Genomic DNA, 20,857 nt, shown 5'->3' on the forward strand with positions numbered 1-20,857 from the left:
TTTCTCAAGAACATTATAAGATTAAATTAAATTACTCAAATTAAATGAAATAATAAATAAAATTAAAAAAAAGAAAAGCAGCCATGAAGGACTATATAAAGATACCAACAGGAAGGTTGTTAGGACCCAGGTCTTGCTGCAGATAATAGAGTCATTTTTGGTTTTTGGTCTTTCTGCATGGAGTTTGCATGTTCTCCCTGAGCATGCGTGGGTTCTCTCGGGGTACTGAGAATACATCATCATGCTGAAATTTTTGGTAGATTTCAGCGCACTGGCCGATTACGAGCAGGTGTTCACAGATTCATTAGTGCATTCAGCAGTTGCACCATGATGTCATGGGAAGCTCCGATGTTGTTTTTGTTTCATTGTTGAAGCTAATGTGTTTAATTTTCAGCGACACCTAAAGGTCAGACTGCAGCAAGATGAACCCCTACCCTCCCCACTTCTACCGTATTTTCACGACTATAAGGCGCACTTAAACGTCTTTTTTTTCCCTCAAAATGTGCGGTGCGCCCTTTGGTGCGGTGCGCCTTATGTGTGTTGTAACTGCGACTTTTGAGACCACCTCATTGAGGAGATGATGAAAGAGTGGCTGAATGTAAGGAGACCAGGTGTTTTTTTTTCACTCATCACCATCGCTGTTAATATGTAACTCCATGCGTGCCCATCTCACAGCTGATGTGAAAAAACATGGGGAAACAAATTAACGCTGTGCTCGCTGTTCAACCGCTGGACATCGGTGTGAACCGGACCCAGCAGGTGCAGCAGAAGCAGCGTGTTTACATGCAAAGTCAATGGTTGACGCGCGTATAGGCACAGCAAAAGGTCCCGCAGCGTGTTTTGAGCAGCAGGCGCAGTGCGTCGGGTGCGTTTAAGCATCTGACGCATCGCCAACGCGCTGCTGCTGCTCGAGATGGAAAAATTGAAGTTTTGCTGCTGGACGCGCCGCATCAACCAATCAGAGAAGCTGATCTGGGAGCTGACAGCGAGACAGACACAGCGCTCTGATGACATATGATATTAACGCAAATGGAAAAGGCTGGATGGATGAGGAGATGATGAAAGCGTGGCTGAGGCAGGTGTATGTGAGGAGACCAGGTGGTTTTTTCCACGCATCACCATCGCTGCGTGCCCATCTCACAGCCGATGTGAAAAAAAAGGTGAATCAAATGAAGATTTGTCAGACCCCCCGTTATCCCGGGGGGTCTGACAAAGTAACTTCCACTGCTCGACATTGGTGTGAAGCGGCCGTTCAAAGTAAGGCTGCGAGCGGCGTGGGAGCGATGGATGACAGACGGAGACCACAGTTTCAGGATAAGTGGAAGGCAGCGCCGGGCAAGTTACGCCACCGTTTGCGGATGGATTGTAGATGCTTGGACTAACGTGTCTGCTGGCTCTGTTGTTCAAGCTTTCGCAAAAGCCGGCATTATTTCTGAGGAGCTGCGCTGCACGGAAAGTGACTCTGACAGCGAAGAAGGGGAAATTGGCATGTCTGATTTAGCGCAGCTGTTTAATTCAGAAACAGAGGATGATGACTTTGATGGGTTTGATTAATACTTTGTAATAAATACATGAATAAAGCACAATCATACTCAGCTTTGCTCCCGCTCTATTTTTCTACCTGAAAACTTAATTCAACAGCAGCCTCTGGGCGGGTCTCCTCCTCTTCACCGCGGTGGCTGGCAGGTGTTTTTTCATCTAAATAATCTAAATCTTGCAGCTATATTTGCTGTGATCAGGGGGAATAAAGTAGTTTTAATATGTTTTTAAGTGAGAAAGGCCACCTGAAAACTTAATAATTGCAGTCAGTTCATCCAGATTATCTATTTCTGTCGGAGGCGCTCAGACCCCCACATACCAGCGGTGCACCGACAGTAGAAATCCCTTCAACAGCAGCCTCTAGGCTGGGCAGCCTCCAGGTTCACCGCGGCGGCTGGCAGGTGTTTTTCATCTAAATAATTTAAACTGCAGGCACCAGGATACCGGCAATAAAAGCGAACATATTCCGTCAGCAGGTTTCAGGATTTTAAGTTAATTTAGGAGTGATCACAGCGCTGTGTCATCTGCGATGTGTCTGTCTCACGGCCAGCTGCCAGGTTTGATTAATACTTTGTAATAAATACATGAATAAAGCACAGTCATACTCAGTTTTGCCCCCGCTGTATTTTTAAATACGCAGTAGAGGTATTTAAAGGTAGTAGAGGACATGTACCTGTATATAAAAAACGCGCCCTATAGTCCGGTGCGACTTATGTGTGTGTTAAATACAGAAATGTGACACATAACTGAGACTGCGCCTTTTAGTACGGTGCGCCTTATGGTCGTGAAAATACGGTAACCTTCCAACAATAGTTTTAAGTTTATATATAAATAAGTTGTAGCCTACTGGTTTATCTTTATTTCATAGAAGCATTTTTAATATCAGCAATTATACTTTAGCAAAATTTTGCACATTGAAAAAACAACCAGACAATAATGTCTATTTATCAGAACTGAGCATAAGGCTTAAATCAATCTATTTTAGTTAATAACCAGATTTATAACGTAGTTCTTGGACACACCTGTCCTCTCTCCTCCAGTTCGGTGAGCATAACAATAGAGCAGCTCCTCCACTCCCAGATCATCCTCCAGAAATCCTCTATGGTGTGCAGCAGGGGTCCCTGACTAGCGATGTAAGCATCTTTCTGACGGTAGCCCTGCAACCAGCAAGAGGAAAGACAGGAAAGGTCGGCCAAAAAGGGAGGAGTTTGGTTAAATTCTAAAAGATGTGGATCAAGCATTTCTTAAACACTTACATCAATGAAGGAGGCGTTGACGTAGTCCGTGTTTTCTTCTCCCCGTTTGACAGGAATGATGACTCTGTTAAACTCATCTGTTAATGAGAGAACGTTGATGTATTTGGGCTTCATTAGCAGGTATGAACTCCACTCAGATCAACAACCCCTGACAACAACTCACATGGAATGATCTGTAGCACTCTGTTCTTCTTCATGTTCAGAGGCAGGTTGCCAGTTCTCATCTTGTCGTTCTGAATCTTGATAGATGTTAGTTTCTGGAGGTTGTAAAATACTTATTTTATTCATGCTAAACCTTAATGTAGATTTTCTTTTTTTTTTTAACAAGCAGATAACACATAAGCAGACCTTAAATTCAGCTTCAAGCCCATTGCAGCCAGCTCCAGGTGAGTTAGCACCAAGTTTAGCTAAGTGGCACTCTAGCGAGGTCACCTCTAGCTCTGTGTCTCCATACAAGTAGTGCTCTAACAATGCTTGGAAGATGAAAACATACTGCATCTGTGAGGAATAAAGGGAGATGATTATTGACTGATATTCATTACTTTGTGCTTCCATTTAATGGGGCTTGTTAAGATTAAACGTACATCGGTCTGGACCATCTGACAGCGTTGGGCTCTTATCCTGGTGACGAAGCCGAACACGTCCACCTTCCTCTCTGTGTTCATCATGTCCAACATGGCATCAATCACTATAAACGTACCTGTCCTTCCCACGCCCGCACTGTGAGACAGGAACACCTTCTTGTAACCAAATGTGTATCAGACAGTGTAAGAAACAACAAACATCCAGCCACACACTAACCTGCAGTGAACAACAATAGGGCCTGCATAATTTGGGTTGCAGTTCTTGACTTTCTTGAGGAACTTGAGCATACCGATTGGAGTGAAGGGAACCCCGAAATCTGGCCAGCTGGTGAAGTGGAACTGAGTTATGAGCCTCTGAGGCTTCTTTCCAGAAACATCCCCCACCTAAAACAGATGTTTATAAAAGCATCAGAGAAAAAGGTGAGTGCATAAACGCCTTGCTTTGATAATGATATTTTAGATATCAAGAGGTTTCCAGGTGGGAACGTAGATTTCCAAAAATGCAGCCCGATCCTACTTTAAAGGCTCTGGATTTTTCAGAGCAGCAGAGCTCCAATAACAAACTGCACCGGCAACAGGCGAAGCGGACGGCTGAAGTTGGCTTTCACATCTCACTACATCTAATCTGGGCCGATCACTCTCTCATTTTATGGCAGCTGCCATCTGGACGTGGCTGCTGAATTAAACGTATATGTGTGGGAAAAATGCATGTACCAGAATATAACACCAACGTATTTCTGTAGAATTTTAATTTAACAAAAACTATTTGGGGCTATAGTTGTGACAAACACACTTTCTTTAACATTGTTCTGGTCCATGCAGATATATAGAGTTGGATAACTCTAAGAACAAACAGAAACATGCTGTAAATATTCTGAACAATGGAATCTTCAGTAGTGCTTTGGTAAAAATACAATCCAGATTTTCCAAAACCTAAATCTTCATAAATAGCAAATTTGATCCACCAAATTCTTTCAGTCCTCCTGGTGACACATTGTAAACAGAATTGGGAATGCTAGTACCATACAACCAGAGGACTGCTAATCACCACAAGGGTATACATTTTAACATCTACCGGTACATGATTTGATTTTGTCTTAATTACTATTTCACATCTTATAAATTAAACATACACTGAGATCGTCGAAGAGATCTTATCAAATCCTGTTAGTTCTCCACTTTCATCATAAAAAGATATATAACCAGTAGCTACAAGCCTAAACTAATTAGTTTAGGCTTGTAGCTACTTTAATTAAAAAGGGAAAGCTGGGAAATAATGATTTATGTTGTTTTCTTGATTTGCATTATTTTAATGCAACCAAGCAGCAGCATTTCAACCAGACAGATTCAAAAGTAGGTAGCATTAAAGAAAAGGGCCGCGAAACAGTTTCCTCACTTCAAGGTGAATATTTTTGTTTCCTTTTCTGTCCTTCATGTTGCGATTTCTCCGTTTCTTTAACAATCATGTTCGTAGATAAGATGCCGCTTTGTTATTATTTATGTATTTACATAGATGCTTCAAACCAACAGATACTGAACCCTAATATTTAATATCCAAGCTAAGAGGTTGTCTAGCCTTTCAGCTGTGCAATATGATGAGTAATTTTCCATTTTCCAACTCTTTAATGAGTAAAACCCCAAATAACTTTTTTTTTTTTTTTTTTTAATACCTGTTGGATGCAGAATTTGCGGATTGTGTAGTCGACCAGAACCACTGCGTCCTCAACAGACACGCGGATGTTCCCGTATGTCCAGCAGCCCTGGTCCGGCCAGTACTGCGCACACTTACACTGAAAATAAAAGAATCAAACACCTGCACATTGGTTTCCATTTTCACCAGAACTGTTAACATTAGAGGAAACAGGATATTTAGAGATATAAAGTTGTTAATTACCCCTCCCCCACATTCGTTAAAACCACTAATTATCAGCATATTAGTAGTTTTTTTTTTTAGGAAGATCTTCCTCGCCTACCTCTTTTCTCTCCTTCAGATTGGTCACCATGACAATGGTGGCTGTGTTCTGCTCCCAAATCATCCTCCAAAAATCATTCACTGTTTCCTCCTTTGGCCCTTTGAGATCAGAAGAAACATTACAATCAGCACAGAGGAATCATTGAGATAATCAGCGAACGACAGCACAGCTTCTGCCGCCGCCCTCACCTTGAGCTGCAATAAACTTATTCTTCTCTTGGTACCCCTGCAACAAAAAAGTACCAGAAGGAGAGATTACAGCATATTCAACAGAAGTAGATATTTTCTTATGGAATAAAAATAATGAGCAAGTACTAACATTTATAAATGAAGCATTGATAAAGTCAGAATCTGGGACTCCTTCCAGAGACGAGAGATGAACCCTGGAGTGATCGTCTGAAACAAAAGGAGAAGTTATTGGTAAAAAGAGAAAAAATACTATAGGTATCTGTTAACTCAATCCCTGGTGAGTGGAAACTAACTAACCCAGGTGTGGTTAGAAATAAATGTGTCATTACTTGTGCAGCCTGACTCAGCATTCAGGTATCACTCACATGGCAGGATGTTGACATATCTGTTCTTTTCTTTGTTCTCATCTTTGGAAGCCGCATCACATGATGCCTGAATGGGGCAGACTGGTAGGGCCTAAACAATGGAAACACATATGAGGACCAAATGAAAGAAAGATAAATGAACATCAATCTCATATCCTGATATCTGACCAAATACAGTTAAATCTTAAAAGTATATCTAACAGCTCGTAGCCTTAAGATAATTGTTCTATATCTGTTGCAACTTTTTGTTCACTTTGAGGAAGACCTTCTTTTTTTTAATTAAGATAGTTCTCTTGATTATCATTCATCTTAGTTCAAAGGTTATCATATCCTGTTTTTTTTATAAAAAAGAAACATGAAATGCTATGTATTATATATTTGAAGTAGTGTTTGTTTAGAAATCAGTTATAGTCCTCTCTACCATAGGAAAGTATTTTTATCCCTTGTTTTCCCCCTTTTTTCTAATCTTTCATGTATTTATTTATTTTTTTTTAAAGAATTAGATCAACAAAACGGAGCTGATCATTTTAAATTTAAAGAGTGATCTATTTTTACTAGTGCTGTCAAAATTATCGCGTTATTAACGCGTTAACGCGAGGCCATTTTAACGGCGAAAATTTTTTTAACGTGAGATTAACGCTATGTGGTTTTATGGTACAATTTTTCCAAGTACATCCCGCTGCAGCCTGCGGGAAGGCGGGGCTATTTTCCCCCAGTCTATGCATTTCTCATAGGCTTCGAGAGCGGAGCTCCTCAAGGGAAAAAGACGCTCATACACTGGGTGACGCTAGTGCCTTTTCTTTAAGCCCCACCACCAACAAACAAGTTGAGTGTCTGGTAACTAGTAGCAACCTGAAATACGCTGAGAAAACTGATTACTGAGGTGAAATGGAATCTCGTAGCAGCACTCCTGCCGTCTGTGTACGCAACAGGTCGGTATCGCGTGTGTCTGTGTGTGGGTGGGTGGGTGCTTGTGTGTGTGTTCTCATTTTTGTTAAGAGGCTGAAAAGTAACTTTCTAGAGAGCATAGACTACCTCCATCTAGTGATGTCGGTCTATTGATTTTGATGTATTGATTGAAAATTGTTCATTATTACCTTGGTTAATTAACATCTAATGTTAACTCTACTAAATTTTATAGCAGTAGGATAAAATGCTTGTCTTTGTTCAAAAGACTGTATTAACTGTAAAGACTGTCTTTTACATCAGCCTGTTTTCAGGGCCTTTTTTTTTGGCTACATATTTGTTATTTTTTGCTACATGCCTCCCCATCTTCTTGCCATATGTTTCTATGGCATAAATCAGTATCTGTGACCTGTTTTCATTTTAAAAAAAGAACATTGGCACAAACCTAGCCTGTATGTATTTTTTTGTATGTCATCGAGAGTATTTAAATGATTTTCAATCAGGAAAAAAATGTGCGATTAAAATGCGATTAATCGCGAGTTAACTCAGGCATTGATGCGATTAATCGCGATTAAAAAATTTAATCGATTGACAGCACTAATTTTTACAAATAAAACCTAAAGCATGCGGTTTGTGCATATAGTTATAGTCTCCTATAACTTTAATCACAAACACATCTGAGGATTGTTAATACCAGGTTCAGCCATGTAGAGTGAAATATTTTTGGTCAACTCTACTATAAAATTGCCACAGATCTACTGGATTTAGGTCTAGGGCTGAATGGCAGCGTAAACCTATATCCCTATATCATGACATCATTTTTATTTTCAATCCAACAATATAATTTCTATATTGAGATGCAAAAAAACTGCCAAGAGAACCTAAAACAGATTCCCATCTTACTTCTGAACATTTCTGGCCAACTCTATGAAACTCCTCCCATACATTGTAGATATAATTATTCTTATGCAGATTTACCATTTAAATCAACATTTAACTTTACTTATTAGGTGATAAAGCTTAACAGATTAAATAACTTTTTTTTTCTCTGTCCAAGGGTTCTTTCCTTTTTAACAGTTTCTCTGATGCCGACTCCTTTATTTTTGCCTGATTAACTGTGCTCAAGAAGACAAACAAACCCAGGAAAGAATGTTCACAAATCACTACAATAAATGAGCAAACCTTATAACTAGCTCAGAAAACACAAACCGAAGGTCTCCGGTCAAATATGAAACATCAAACTTCTGATAAACTCTTGGTCACCCTGAAAGCTTATGTTATCCTGTTTATCAATAAAAAAAAATTTCTGCACATCTCATCTTTGGTCAAACAAAACAGATCCCATCCATATTTATTTTTCCCTGTGCACACTGACAACACTGGTAATATGTAAACAAAACCTCAAACACAGCAAGGATCAACTCAGTCCCAACAAAACCGATCACTTAACACATCCCATAATACCACATGCTGGCTGCCTGTCGGCGGTGAAAATCTACCGCCCTGCTTTACTTTTAAGGCTGCAGGTTGTGCTCAGCTCCTCTACTCTGATTGGAACTTCAAGCTATGTGACTGATTGGTTGCTTATTATGAGCAACATGCTTTCAACATCCTACCTTCATGCAACAAAGTTTTCTTTTCTTTTCATCAGATGCTAAAAACATTTGAGCAGCAGGACTTGCAGCAGACTTGCTGTGACATCAAAGTTTGATTGTTGTTTTTAATCTTAAAGATTACAGAGTGACAGATTTCAGTTGTTTAAATGATTTCAGTTAAATCATTTAAATCAGTTTGCAGATGATTTACAGAACTTTGATTTATGACCAGGTAATATAAAAATGCTTAATGTTAACAGATAATATAGGTCATATTCAACATGCTTGAGCACATCGGCACCTTTTTTTAGACTGCATCTCAGATCAACGTTTCCCCAACTTTTATAAGGAGCATTAAAAATAGTTTCGAATTGATCTTTAACTTTAAGCTCCAGACCTCTGTGTGCTATCAGAGGATGTTTGCTTCAGTTTGTCTTACATTAAACTCCTCCCTGAAGAGCTTGTTGTCATCAGCCATGCGACGGTTCATTTCTTCCTCGAGTTTGTCTACGGGAATGGGTGGGTACTTCCTGTTTGTGCTGGGAGACCGAGCCAATAGCGGCACACTCTGGAGTTCTGCTCCAAGAACCGGGAAGGAAGGAGGCGAGAGTGGAAAAGGGAGGGGGAGGAGTAGGAGGGGAAGGGAGATAGAGAAATGAGATAAAGTGGAATGGAACTACCATTCAGGATGGAAACCTCACTTCAACATTCATCACCAGTTTGTAAAATGCCCAGCAGAGGGCAGTGTGACACAGCAACGCAATGATGGAAGCCCCGTTGATTAGGTAATCACAATAAACAAATGCCTCTTGAAAACAGTTAATGCTATAGGTCGGGAGACAAAATCCATCAAGGGTTATCAGGAAAAACAAGATCAACAGCTTTCATCAAGTTGCTGGTAAATATTTGGCAGTGTGACCAAAAACAATTAAATTGGGTTTTTATCACGGAAACAAATAAAAAGCACACCTTGGCATACATCTCCTGTGTGTTCATGTGGGTGTTTTACCTGTATCATCTGATCTGCCATTGGTCAATCTGAAGGAGTTGGAATGGCTTCCTGCTTGTTTGTACCTCTTGAATCTATCAAACATCAAAGCAGAGCAATCATGCAGTTTTAGCAGTTCAGTCAGTTATCGTGTGGCGACAGCAGCACGTCCAGCGGTTTAACACAGGGCTCTGCTGTCTGAAGAGAAAAGAATACTTTGACTGACCTGAGCATGTAAAGGATGATGATGATGAAGACGATGACCAGCACGGAGGACAGTGCCACCATCACGGCGATTATTTGCATTTCCTCAGACTCATCTGGATCGTCTCCATCTGCTTTAGAGTGGGGAAGAAAAAGTCCGACCAAGTTAGAAAAATTATTTGATCCATCAAGGTCAAAAAACAGATTTTAGGTCTATAGAAGAACAGAAGGAAACACCAACTTACAAGTCAACAACAGTCTACAGAATACTTCCAACACCTACATCCTAATGATTCAGTGCCTACCAATTATGACAACAGTTCTTCCTAAAACCCAACAGTTCCTACATTCAATGAGTCAGAAATAGACATTGACATGATATATCAGGAGGGTATAACAAGGTTTTAAGAAAATAACGGTTTAGTTAGCTGGCTGACACGTTTCTCTAATATGCAGTAATGCAACACGCCTGATTTAAAAACTTTCAAGGTATTAAACCCATAGGATGGCCATTAGAGCTGTCATGTCCCACATTCATAATTAAAAAGCCTCAGATATGAGTGATGTAGTTGATATAAAATAATATCAGTGGATTTTGATTTGCCTACTCGAGTAACTCCACAGATTGAACACTTGCAAACTTTTAGCATAATTTTAGCTTTCTAAGGATTTTTACAAATTCTGCTGCAGGTCAGTGATACGCTGTCTGCCTTTTGCAAGACTGACCTGTATATTTCTGTTCCATTACTGCTGTTGATATCAATTAGGAAGAGGAAGGTCTCAATCCCATCAAAGGTACAGTAAGATCTCGACTCTGCGTCATTTGAAATGATTAATCTGTGTGATGACATGGTTCTCCAAGTCTATACTGCAGGTCTATCATGAAAACGATATTAAAGGGGTGGGTTGTTCCCAGATACTCAGTAGGTAGTCCAAAAATATGACTATTGTGTGAAATGGCTTCTCCATCTTGCCCTGTAATAGACTGGTGCCCTGCTCAGAGTGGAGATAAGTATCTATCTATCAACTATCCAAGTACTTTTCCCATTTTAGTTTTTACAACGCTGATAGGCAGATTGTTTTGGTTGTAGGACATCAGCAATCTGCCCAACTTTAAAACAATCACTACCAGGAGAAAGACAAAGAGTTTTTAGAAAGCTATAATTTACAGCAATAATAAGAAACCATGGCTGGATTATGGGACAGGTTGTTAAAACATCAGATTCGTTTTCTTACTCCTTTGGTCAAGGAAAAACTTTTGCTGGGAGAAAAGACCTGTTTTTGTCAAAAAATTAAACTAAAAAAGAAGTAAATGCAGTCCTGAAGACATGTGATGCATAACTGCACCGCAGTTCCGAGTTACCAAGTTATCATTCATCGATTTCAATTATGTTCTTGACTGAGCTTTGCTTTTAGCCACTGCTGTAGTTTATTAAGTCAAATTGAAACCTGGGACAAAGGAATCCAAACTGGGAATCCATTAATATGTTACAGGATTTGGACCCCCTCCTCCTCCTCCTCCTCCCCCACGTGTTAAGAAATGAACAGATAAATCACTTTTTAACCGAAGAGATAAACCATTCACTATAGCGGCATCTGTATGGAATCGATATGAGACTGAATGTTTGCGGTAAATTGAACAAAAATCATTCAAAGTTTAGATATAAAAGTTGTTTTATTATCAAAAGCCTTACAGCACAGCAGATTGTGAAAAAGAACAATAACGAATTAAACTTCATAGTAGCCATCCTTCGTTTTGCTCTTCGTGCAAATCACAATAGGTCATGTATTTTGTACCTATTCCCTCCATGTGCAGATCTTCTCTGTGACCTTTGGCTGCCATGATTACAACAAAAGATGAGGTCTGCTTAAATAACAAGTGGAGTTTGGTAAACAAAACGTGCCTGCACTCAACGTGCAGCCAGTGAATCTTTTTACTATGTTTCTTACTTTTTTAATTATTATTAATATTGGTCATAAAGCTCCCTGACACAGTTTTTGTTTTTTAATCATCTTTTCTTTTTTAAATGTCATTACATGTTTATTTATTTCTTTTGCCTCGTGTACTGCTCGAATGCATTGCCCCCGGTGGGATTAATAAAGTGTTCTAAGTCTGAGTGAAACACGTTGGGGTGCCACAACAGAACAGACTTAACGTTCATCATACAGTCAGAGCGCTAAAGAACAAAAATCATTTGTTCAACGTGTTGTTCAACAATTTTGTTTTGTTTTTTTAATAAAACAAAACAAAAAAACAACTCTAAATACATCACTTGACTTTATGCTGTCTGGGAGAAGCATTTAGGAACACGAGAAGCAGTGAAGCTGCATTTTTACGCACAATCTGCCAGACTTTTCAGTGTTTTCCGTCGGACAATATGTTCATTGAGGAGAGCGTGAGAACAAAAGGCAGCGAGTGTCATGTGGAACTGACACAGCCTTGATGGATCCGATGCCATTTAGAGCCGGTCGCTGAGCTCCACTCCAGCCTCAAGGATGTCCAGAGAGAGAGACAATGGACCAATTGCATAATACCTTCGGAACGGAAAGCCATCACGTTATATAATAGGGGGATTATATAGTCGAGTCACATATGTCTTATTCAAACTGACCGATTAGTTTATGCTTATTGGCTGCAAAATTCTTTGGATAATTTCTCAGAGGTGATGCAGCAAAACGGTTTCCTTCACAAAAGTATTAAACTTCCAAATTTATTAGTCATGAATCAATATTAATAATCAATATTTTTTTCATTAAGGAAGACAGCCTGGGGCTACATGTAGATGCACGACCCTCGCCCTTTTATTTCAATACCACAAAGCATTGCTTTTTTAATTAGGATCTGGTGTTAAAAACCGAATCAGAGCAGTGAATATTCGTGAAATGAAAGTGATGCATAGATTTCAAAGATATTTTATCACAGTCTCTTGGGATAAATCCAACTTCCACTGTAACTGCAGCTTTCGAGGAATTAGAAACTGACAATTGTTGATACTTTTTCCTTATAAAATAGCTATAACAGACATTTTCAAGCTTTGCTACAGGCTTCATTGTATATGGTTATTTCAATAAAATACTAGAATTAATGTGAACCACTGCATTGTAGTTCTGGTTTCACGTTTACAAGTGTTGTCCTTAGATTAGGGGATCCCCGATATTGTTTCAGGATTTAGCTGTGTGTTTCCTGGACGGGGCCGCCTTTTACAGTTACAGTTTTTTGTATCTCTGCTTCTGTCTCCTTGAACCCCACTCGGCCTCAGCAGATGGCTGCTCACACTGAGCCTGGTTCTGCTGGAGGTTTCTTCCTGTTAAAAGGGAGTTTTTCCTCTCCACTGTCGCTCAAAGCATGCTTAGTGTGAGTGATTGCATTCAAATCAATGAATGGATGCAATCAACTGGTTTTTCTTAGATAGAAAACTGTAAATCAATTTGACTGTATGATCTGGTGAACTGTAAAGTGCCTTGAGATGACATGTGTTGTGAATTGGCGCTATATAAATAAACTGAATTGAATTCAATTTAAAACTATTTTTGTTCGGTGATGGAAAGGATGTTTTCACACCACCTTTATTTTCTCTGTTTACTGCATTTCTCAGGTGATATACTATTAGAACAAGAAAAGTAACAAAATAAGGTTGGGTCTAAAATGTTTTTTTTTAATAATAGTATATAATAATTTCAGTACAAGAGTGCTCTGTATCAATGAGACTCACAAAGGAGGGTTTGGAATGCAATAATCATTGTTGATCACGTTCCAAGTTCCCTGAACTCACACTTTGCATCTAAAAGTGATTGCCGGTTGGATGAAGCACTGCATGCCATAACCTGACATGGAGGACAGCGCCAATGATGCAAAAGGTCACAGAACAAGCTGAAAGCATAGATATGAAAACGAGAAGCGTTAAGGTTGACCTGCAGTGTGGAATTTCTGCAAAAACGAATACTTCAGCTATAGACAAGAGCACATTCTTTCTGGTTTGCTGTCCCCCCTACATGGGAAAGTTTTATTTTAAACATGGCAAGCCTGACATACCCCCTCTTTTCCATGTATCCAAGGCTACGTTCACACTGCAGCCTGAAGTGACCCAAATCCGATTTTTTTGCCCATATGCGACCTGGATCTGATCTTTTCATGGCAGTCTGAACAACACAGATCTGATTTTTTCCAATCCAACCAGGGGCCACTTGGCTATGTGGTCCTGAATCCTGAACCTGCAACGAACCTGATCTTTTCAAATGCGACCTGTGTGTGAACGGCCCGGTCGCATTCATCCGACCTGAACGTCATTAATACCTGACAAAGGTCACTATTATGCGTCTTGCTACGCAGAAGCGGCAAGAAAAACAACAACCATGGCAGATGATGATACAGAGAGCAGTATTTATGTTTAAACATATTGAAAAGATTGTGGTTTTATGGTTGGAAAAGGCCGCTAGATGCGCACCGGCACTACCATCCATGTTTACTTCCGGGGAAAAAAAGGGCACGCTGGCCTGTGACGTCATTGCGTCCTCTACTGCGCATGCGGGACAATTGTGTTGCATGACTACAGTTCACACAGGAGATCACATAGAAGTCACATATATTTTGAAATATGAACGGCAACATGAAAAAATCTATTTCACAAAAAAAAGAGGAATTGAGCATCAAGGCCTGCAGTGTGAACGGCATGAAGCCATTGAAGCAAAAACAAAAAATGCAAAAAAAAAATAAAGTTATTAATGATTAGGTTGCAGCGAAGGCAGGTGTCTGCATCAGATGCAATTTTTGGGACACTAATTAAGAGTGTGTTCAACTCATTTTGCTGGTCCCCCATTTTAACTAAAAGCTTTTAAGACTCTTGTGTTTTAATTCCACTTCAAAATTATGTGCTGCTTAGATTCAGCCTATCACATGAAATCCTGATAAAATAGTAACATTGAGGCAGCAGCGCAACAAAGTGCAGCAAAGTTCAGGCGGTATAAATGCATCCGCGGAGCTGCAGCCTCCACTCAGCTCCCGTGTGAGACAGATGGTGAAGAGGGCTCTTAATGTGGTATTTCTGTGGATGAATGATCAAATGTAAAAATGTCACGTAAGGATATTTCCAGAATGGCTAAAACGGAAGCTAAAAGCAGAAAAATGTTCACCTATCTAAAATATTAAAGATTGACTCTTGACCAGAGAGCTTGCTTGCTTCACTCCCATTGCTCTTAGCTTTTTGGCAGTGCCATGCCCCATGAATAACACAGAAACCACTTAGGCTTTCTAGTAAAATTCCCCTATCCTGCTCTGCCTGTGAAAACCTTCTTGAGAAACGCAATGAAAAAGTATCTCAGCAATATAAACACAACATAAATAATTAAAGGTATAAAAAACTTAAAGATTTATTAGAATCCTTAACCAAATCAAAACAGGGGATCGACTCTAAGACCTATTTAGGCCACCCAGGTTTATTCCTTCAGATATGGTGAAAGCTCTGAAACCTGAAGCCAAAGTAAAGCTTTTCCCTATGAGATGAACGCTTGGTCTGATTTTGATGAAAAAATTAAGACAGTTTTCCATTTATTCAGCAGCAACATTCAGTTCAAATGGTCCAAATCAACATCTTGTCTCTCTAAACGGCGTCACGAAAAGCTACGAATACAAGCTCATCTGCAACACATGTCTACAGTGAATTTCAATTTACCTTTCGAGTTGATAGGGCTTGTTTGCAAATGCAAACCCTCCCAAATTAAGCCTTTCATATGAACATAAAGGCATTTTGGACCCACAGGAGGCTCTGAGAGGCTTTCCAAGGAGAGATAACATGGAGCACCACAAATAAAATGTGTTATACATTTGCTGTTCTTCAAAAAATAAAAAAAAAATAACATGCCTCCTGTTATTTTTAGTGAAACTGTTGAAACCGGATTGTTCTGGCAGCTAATAGCCAATAGCTCTGTGATGATATCCCATGATCTGCTCTGTCACGGTGCCCTTTATAGGTATCTCTACACCTTTGAGGATCTTGGGAACATAAAGGCTCCTTGAAACTCTATCTTGTCAGGTAAACCAACACTTACCGTCTGTGGCGCTACTTTGCGTGGTGGTTGATGAAGTGTGGTCTTGCACCAGGGTTGTCGTAGTGAAAGTGAATGTTTCTTGTGTGGTCGTAGCTGAGAGGGTAGTGGGAGAAGCCGTCGATGAGAGCCCTTGTGACGGGGAATCAGGTTGACCCCCAGCTGCATCTTGGGGAGCTGTTGTTGTTGATTCGATGGTCTCTGATTGCACTTTTGTTGGGGTTGGTGGGGCGGTTGTGGGACCTGCAGATGTGGGCGGGGCTTTGGAGGTTGTTGCATGTGTATCTGTTGGGTTGTTGGAGGGTGTGACGGTCGTCCCATCCTGGTTATTAGTAACACTTAAAGGAGCGGCTTAAAAAAAAAAAAAAAAAGAAGGAAACAAAGAAAAGAAAAGGACGCCTGTAAGGGTGAAGCATCTAATATTAAATCAGGTCAACGTAAAGATGTCCTTCTGGTGCTAGTCATACCTGTAGTTGTGTTTTGGTTTTGGGCTGAGGCCCCGAGGGCAACAGCAAGAAGCAGGAGCAGGGGACACACACCCATTCTGCCCTGCATGGGGGGCAACAGAGACACACGAGCAATATTAGTTCTTAATTTAAAAATATAATCATTAGAATAAGAGAGGCAATTAAGAAAATATATAGTTTTAAATGTGTCTGAATGCTGAACAGCTGGACAAAAGCAAACAATTTTAAATGTCCTAATTTGGCTATAGCTAAAACTGCGGCCTCTTCCTCTGGACAATTGACTAGGCTGTTTAAAAACCACATTGAGTTTGATTATGGCAAACAAGCACAAACGCTCTAAATTTATAAAAACATTTAGTAACTAAATAAACAGCATCCTAATTACCGTAGTTTGTTTGAATTCTTTTAAATATAAGCAAATCATTTTAATTAAGTAGAAAAAAAATCTAAATGTTTTAATGTTCCACAAAATGAAAGTACGATTGAATTATACAAAATAAAAAAAAAACTGGTGGATCTTTTCGATAATAAATAAAATGTTTTCTATTAATCCTATAAATCGAAATCAAAACAACTTTTTAAAATAAACTTCACTGCAAGAGATCATTAAGTGAACTTTAGTTTACCTGAAGAAGCGAAGTTGGCATCAGTCACTCATTCGCATCACTTGGTCCTAAAAACAGACAAATAGAATATTCGATGGGTATATGTTTACCCATCGAACATCTTAATCTACAGAGTACACACACTGGTGCATCTAAAAACAATAGTATTATGGTCTTAATCCCAGCCCACTTTCATTTGCATTATTGCAGTAATATTTACCCGACGCTGAGCATGATCTGCCCAGAGCAATTTCCAAAACCAGAATCAGTGTCACACTAAAATTCTTTCTATAACAGAGGATCTATTCAAACATTCAACACTGATATGCGCTTCAACCAGTGGAGGACACAGACTTGAACAGAGCAAAACGAAAGCCGGATCGTGAGTTTAGCAAACAGGCAAGTCTTTTCTCTTTTTTTTTCCATCCCTGAGGCTAACTGCTCTCCGATAATCCCTGGATCTAATCCTATGTTCTTGACCCTGGAATAATTCTGCCTGCTTGCCGTTGCTTACAGTGATACTTAATAACAGCTTTGGACACCCAACTGTGCCAAACACCGCGGAGCTGCCGCACACAAACAAACTGATGCTTTACATCCAGGATTATGGCATCAGTGGGCAGAGGATGAACAGGGCGCTAAAAGCGTTACTGGTGCCAGATTCTGAGGCTCTGCAGTTTGGAGCTTGTTCATGGCGCTGCTTCCACTTTGTTTTTTGTTTGCTCTGTTTGCTGCTGGTATGTTAACCCATGCCGGTCTCCAGTTCTCCAGCACCAACCAGTGCTTCCATTTAGCTGACAACTGCCTGCATGCAGGAAACAACCCAAACCTCCATGAATTTGAAAGTGCTGATTAAAAACAGCAGTTATTGAATTGGGTTTCATTCCCCAAAATCAAAGACTTTATTAGCTAACTTTTGTTCTACTGAAAATTAAAACGCAAATAAAAACAAAAGCACACACCATGTATATCACAAAAAAAATACAGGGGTAATATAATCTAAATTAAACTAGACTAAACTAAACTAAAATAGCTCGCTTTTTCTAAAGACAGGAAGAAAAGTATGACGACATAATTGTGCCAAATGTGAAAATGCGTCATAAATACTGATAGTTTCATTTTAAACATATGCATGTAAATGATTCTCTACGCACATTCTGAACGTTCCATGATTCAAGCCCAACGATGCTTTGCTAACATTGCTAACAAACACTGGGGAGGAAAACATTAGAGGTGGAATTTCCTAAAAAGTAGCCAATCATCAGCAGTTTACTTTTCTCAGGTTGGTTCCACATTCAAACTGACAAAAAGTTGAAATAAGCGCACAGAAACAGGTGTACACACAAGCAGGACAGAATCTACAGCTGCAAAAAAGCAAAGCAGGAGTGCAGAGAAGGAGTATGAACTCATGGTTGTGATATATTGGGGGTCTCATAGTATTAAATCTGCATGTATAGAACAGGAAGAAAAGTTGTGACAGTATGACACATGCACTCTTGGTAGATCTGTCTTCATAGAAAAGGTAATAGCAAATCTATTTTGAGTAAGGTGTTCCTCATGTATGAAGAACTACAAACATTTGCTTTAGGTAAGTACCATGTTGGCTCCTCCTTTCATTTTTTGAAGAGTAACTACAGAAAAAGGCCTTTAACTGTGACATTACATCTACACTTAAAAGGAAGAAGAAAGTCCTAGATGTCTATTTTTGTTCCCTCAAAGAAATGGAGCAGCAATCAAATATATCCAACAAAAAGCTTTGGATTTTAATGCTTATTTTATTTTTTTAAAGGGTATAAAGCAAAAATATACAATAAAATTAGGGTTAAAAAGTATATGTTGGTCTGCTGTAATAGTAATGTGTATTAGTAATGTGTAAGCATTAGAATGTTGCATAAATCAACTCCAGTAGTTACGGTGATGAGAGGGTCTGTGGGAAAGGGGATTCATCGTAATTTTCTTTATTTACCAGATCTGCATTAAAGCCTACTCTATATACAGGTGCTGGTCATAAAATTAGAATATCATGAAAAAGTAGATTGATTTCAGTAATTCCATTTAAAAAGTGAAACTTGTATATTATATTCATACATTACATACAAACTCATATATTTCAGATGTTTATTTTGTTTAATTTTGATGATTACAAATGACAACAAATGAAAATCTCAAATTCATCATATCAGAAAATTAGAATATTGTGAAAAGGTTCAAAATTGATGGCCCCTGGTGCCACACTCTAATCAGCTCATTAACTCAAACCACCTGCAAAAGCCTTTAAATGGTCTTTCAGTCTAGTTCTATAGGCTACACAATCATGGGGAAGACTGCTGACTTGACAGTTGTCCAAAAGACGACCATCGACACCTTGCACAAGGAGGGCAAGACACAAAAGGTCATCGCTAAAGAGGCTGGCTGTTCACAGAGCTCAGTGTCCAAGCACATTAATAGAGAGGCGAAGGGAAGGAAAAGATGTGGTCGGAAAAAGTGTACAAGCAAGAGAGATAACCGCACCCTGGAGAGGATTGTGAAACAAAACCCATTCAAAAATGTGGGGGAGATTCACAAAGAGTGGACTGCAGCTGGAGTGAGTGCTTCAAGAACCACCACACATAGACGTATGAAAGACATGGGTTTCTGCTGTCGCATTCCTTGTGTCAAGCCACTCTTGAACCACAGACAGCGTCAGAAGCGTCTTGCCTGGGCTAAAGAGAAACAGGACTGGACTGCTGGTGAGTGGTCCAAAGTCATGTTCTCTGATGAAAGTAAATTTTGCTTTTCCTTTGGAAATCAAGGTCCCAGAGTCTGGAGGAAAAGAAGAGAGGCACTTCATCCACGTTGCTTGAAGTCCAGTGTAAAGTTTCCACAGTCAGTGATGGTTTGGGGTGCCATGTCATCTGCTGGTGTTGGTCCATTGTGTTTTCTGAGGTCCAGGGTCAACGCAGCCACATACCAGGAAGTTTTAGAGCACTTCATGCTTCCTGCAGCTGACCAACTTTTTGGAGATGCAGATTTCATTTTCCAACAGGACTTGGCACCTGCACACAGTGCCAAAGCTACCAGTACCTGGTTGAAGGACCATGGTATCCCTGTTCTTAATTGGCCAGCAAACTCTCCTGACCTTAACCCCATAGAAAATCTATGGGGTATTGTGAAGAAGAAGATGCAATACACCAGACCCAACAATTCAGAAGAGCTAAAAGCCACTATTAGAGCAACCTGGGCTATCATAACACCTGAGCAGTGCCACAGACTGATCGACTCCATGCCACGCCGCATTGCTGCAGTAATACAGGCCAAAGGAGGCCCAACTAAATACTGAGTGCTGTACATGCTCATACTTTTCATGTTCATACTTTTCAGTTGGCCAACATTTCTATAAATCCTTTGTTTTTATTGGTCTTCAGTAATATTCTAATTTTCTGATATGATGAATTTGAGATTTTCATTTGTTGTCATTTGTAATCATCAAAATTAAACAAAATAAACATCTGAAATATATGAGTTTGTATGTAATGTATGAATATAATATACAAGTTTCACTTTTTAAATGGAATTACTGAAATCAATCTACTTTTTCATGATATTCTAATTTTATGACCAGCACCTGTATGTGTCCATTTTTTGAAATGGCAGACATGTAAATAAACTGAAAATATAAGATTAGAGAGGAATATATTGATAAAGTGGATCTTTACGGATCATTTTTGTCATCTCTGGGTGAAAATCATAACTGTCGTAACAAGGCTGCGAGAAACGGGATTCATTGAAAAACTTTATTATCAGATTTATTATTTTCCATTCTATCTATGTAGCAGACACGTAATGTAAATAAGCTGAAAATAATATTTTACAGCACAATTTAGTCCTACAGCAGGTCTCTGGGGATCGTTTCTTAATCTTCCATGTTAAAAAGCAAGCTTTTCTCTGAAGAGTTTGGTCCGATTATTTTCCTCCTGGTCCGTCAGGCTTAGGAGTAAAAAAAACTACATATGGGCTGTCTCCGAACATCCACCCTTTTGAATTTTAGACGAGTGTCTGAATGTCTAGTGGATGATGAAGCAGTGCACTCAAAATTTCCAACAATGCACCTTGCAAAGTAGTGTGCATCCATGGTCACTACACGAGCAGAAAAATCCCAAAATGCT

At 39.5% G+C, this 20,857-nt stretch overlaps 1 protein-coding gene across 2 annotated transcripts in view; it reads right to left on the bottom strand.

Moving 5' to 3' along the window:
- Nucleotides 1-20,857, bottom strand: part of ptpra (protein tyrosine phosphatase receptor type A) — a 42,903-nt gene that overhangs the window by 6,769 nt on the left and 15,277 nt on the right. The window contains exons 2-18 of one of the 2 annotated variants that reach the window (XM_038295480.1): nt 16,734-16,780; nt 16,108-16,189; nt 15,644-15,991; nt 9,621-9,729; nt 9,416-9,489; nt 8,846-8,982; nt 5,906-5,996; nt 5,671-5,747; nt 5,541-5,577; nt 5,353-5,450; nt 5,050-5,169; nt 3,597-3,763; nt 3,380-3,515; nt 3,144-3,293; nt 2,959-3,052; nt 2,796-2,872; nt 2,562-2,696 (exon numbers count right to left, since the gene is read on the bottom strand). In XM_038295480.1, the coding sequence (XP_038151408.1) occupies nt 2,562-2,696; nt 2,796-2,872; nt 2,959-3,052; nt 3,144-3,293; nt 3,380-3,515; nt 3,597-3,763; nt 5,050-5,169; nt 5,353-5,450; nt 5,541-5,577; nt 5,671-5,747; nt 5,906-5,996; nt 8,846-8,982; nt 9,416-9,489; nt 9,621-9,729; nt 15,644-15,991; nt 16,108-16,189; nt 16,734-16,754 (1,953 nt within the window). In that variant the 5' untranslated portion in view covers nt 16,755-16,780. Of the gene's footprint in view, nt 1-2,561; nt 2,697-2,795; nt 2,873-2,958; nt 3,053-3,143; nt 3,294-3,379; nt 3,516-3,596; nt 3,764-5,049; nt 5,170-5,352; nt 5,451-5,540; nt 5,578-5,670; nt 5,748-5,905; nt 5,997-8,845; nt 8,983-9,415; nt 9,490-9,620; nt 9,733-15,643; nt 15,992-16,107; nt 16,190-16,733; nt 16,781-20,857 lie in introns of both variants that reach the window. The other variant, XM_038295470.1, reaches the window with a different exon arrangement.

The sequence above is a fragment of the Cyprinodon tularosa genome, unplaced genomic scaffold (assembly GCF_016077235.1).
Source record: "Cyprinodon tularosa strain WSP-4 unplaced genomic scaffold, ASM1607723v1 ctg11, whole genome shotgun sequence".
NCBI lineage: Eukaryota > Metazoa > Chordata > Actinopteri > Cyprinodontiformes > Cyprinodontidae > Cyprinodon > Cyprinodon tularosa.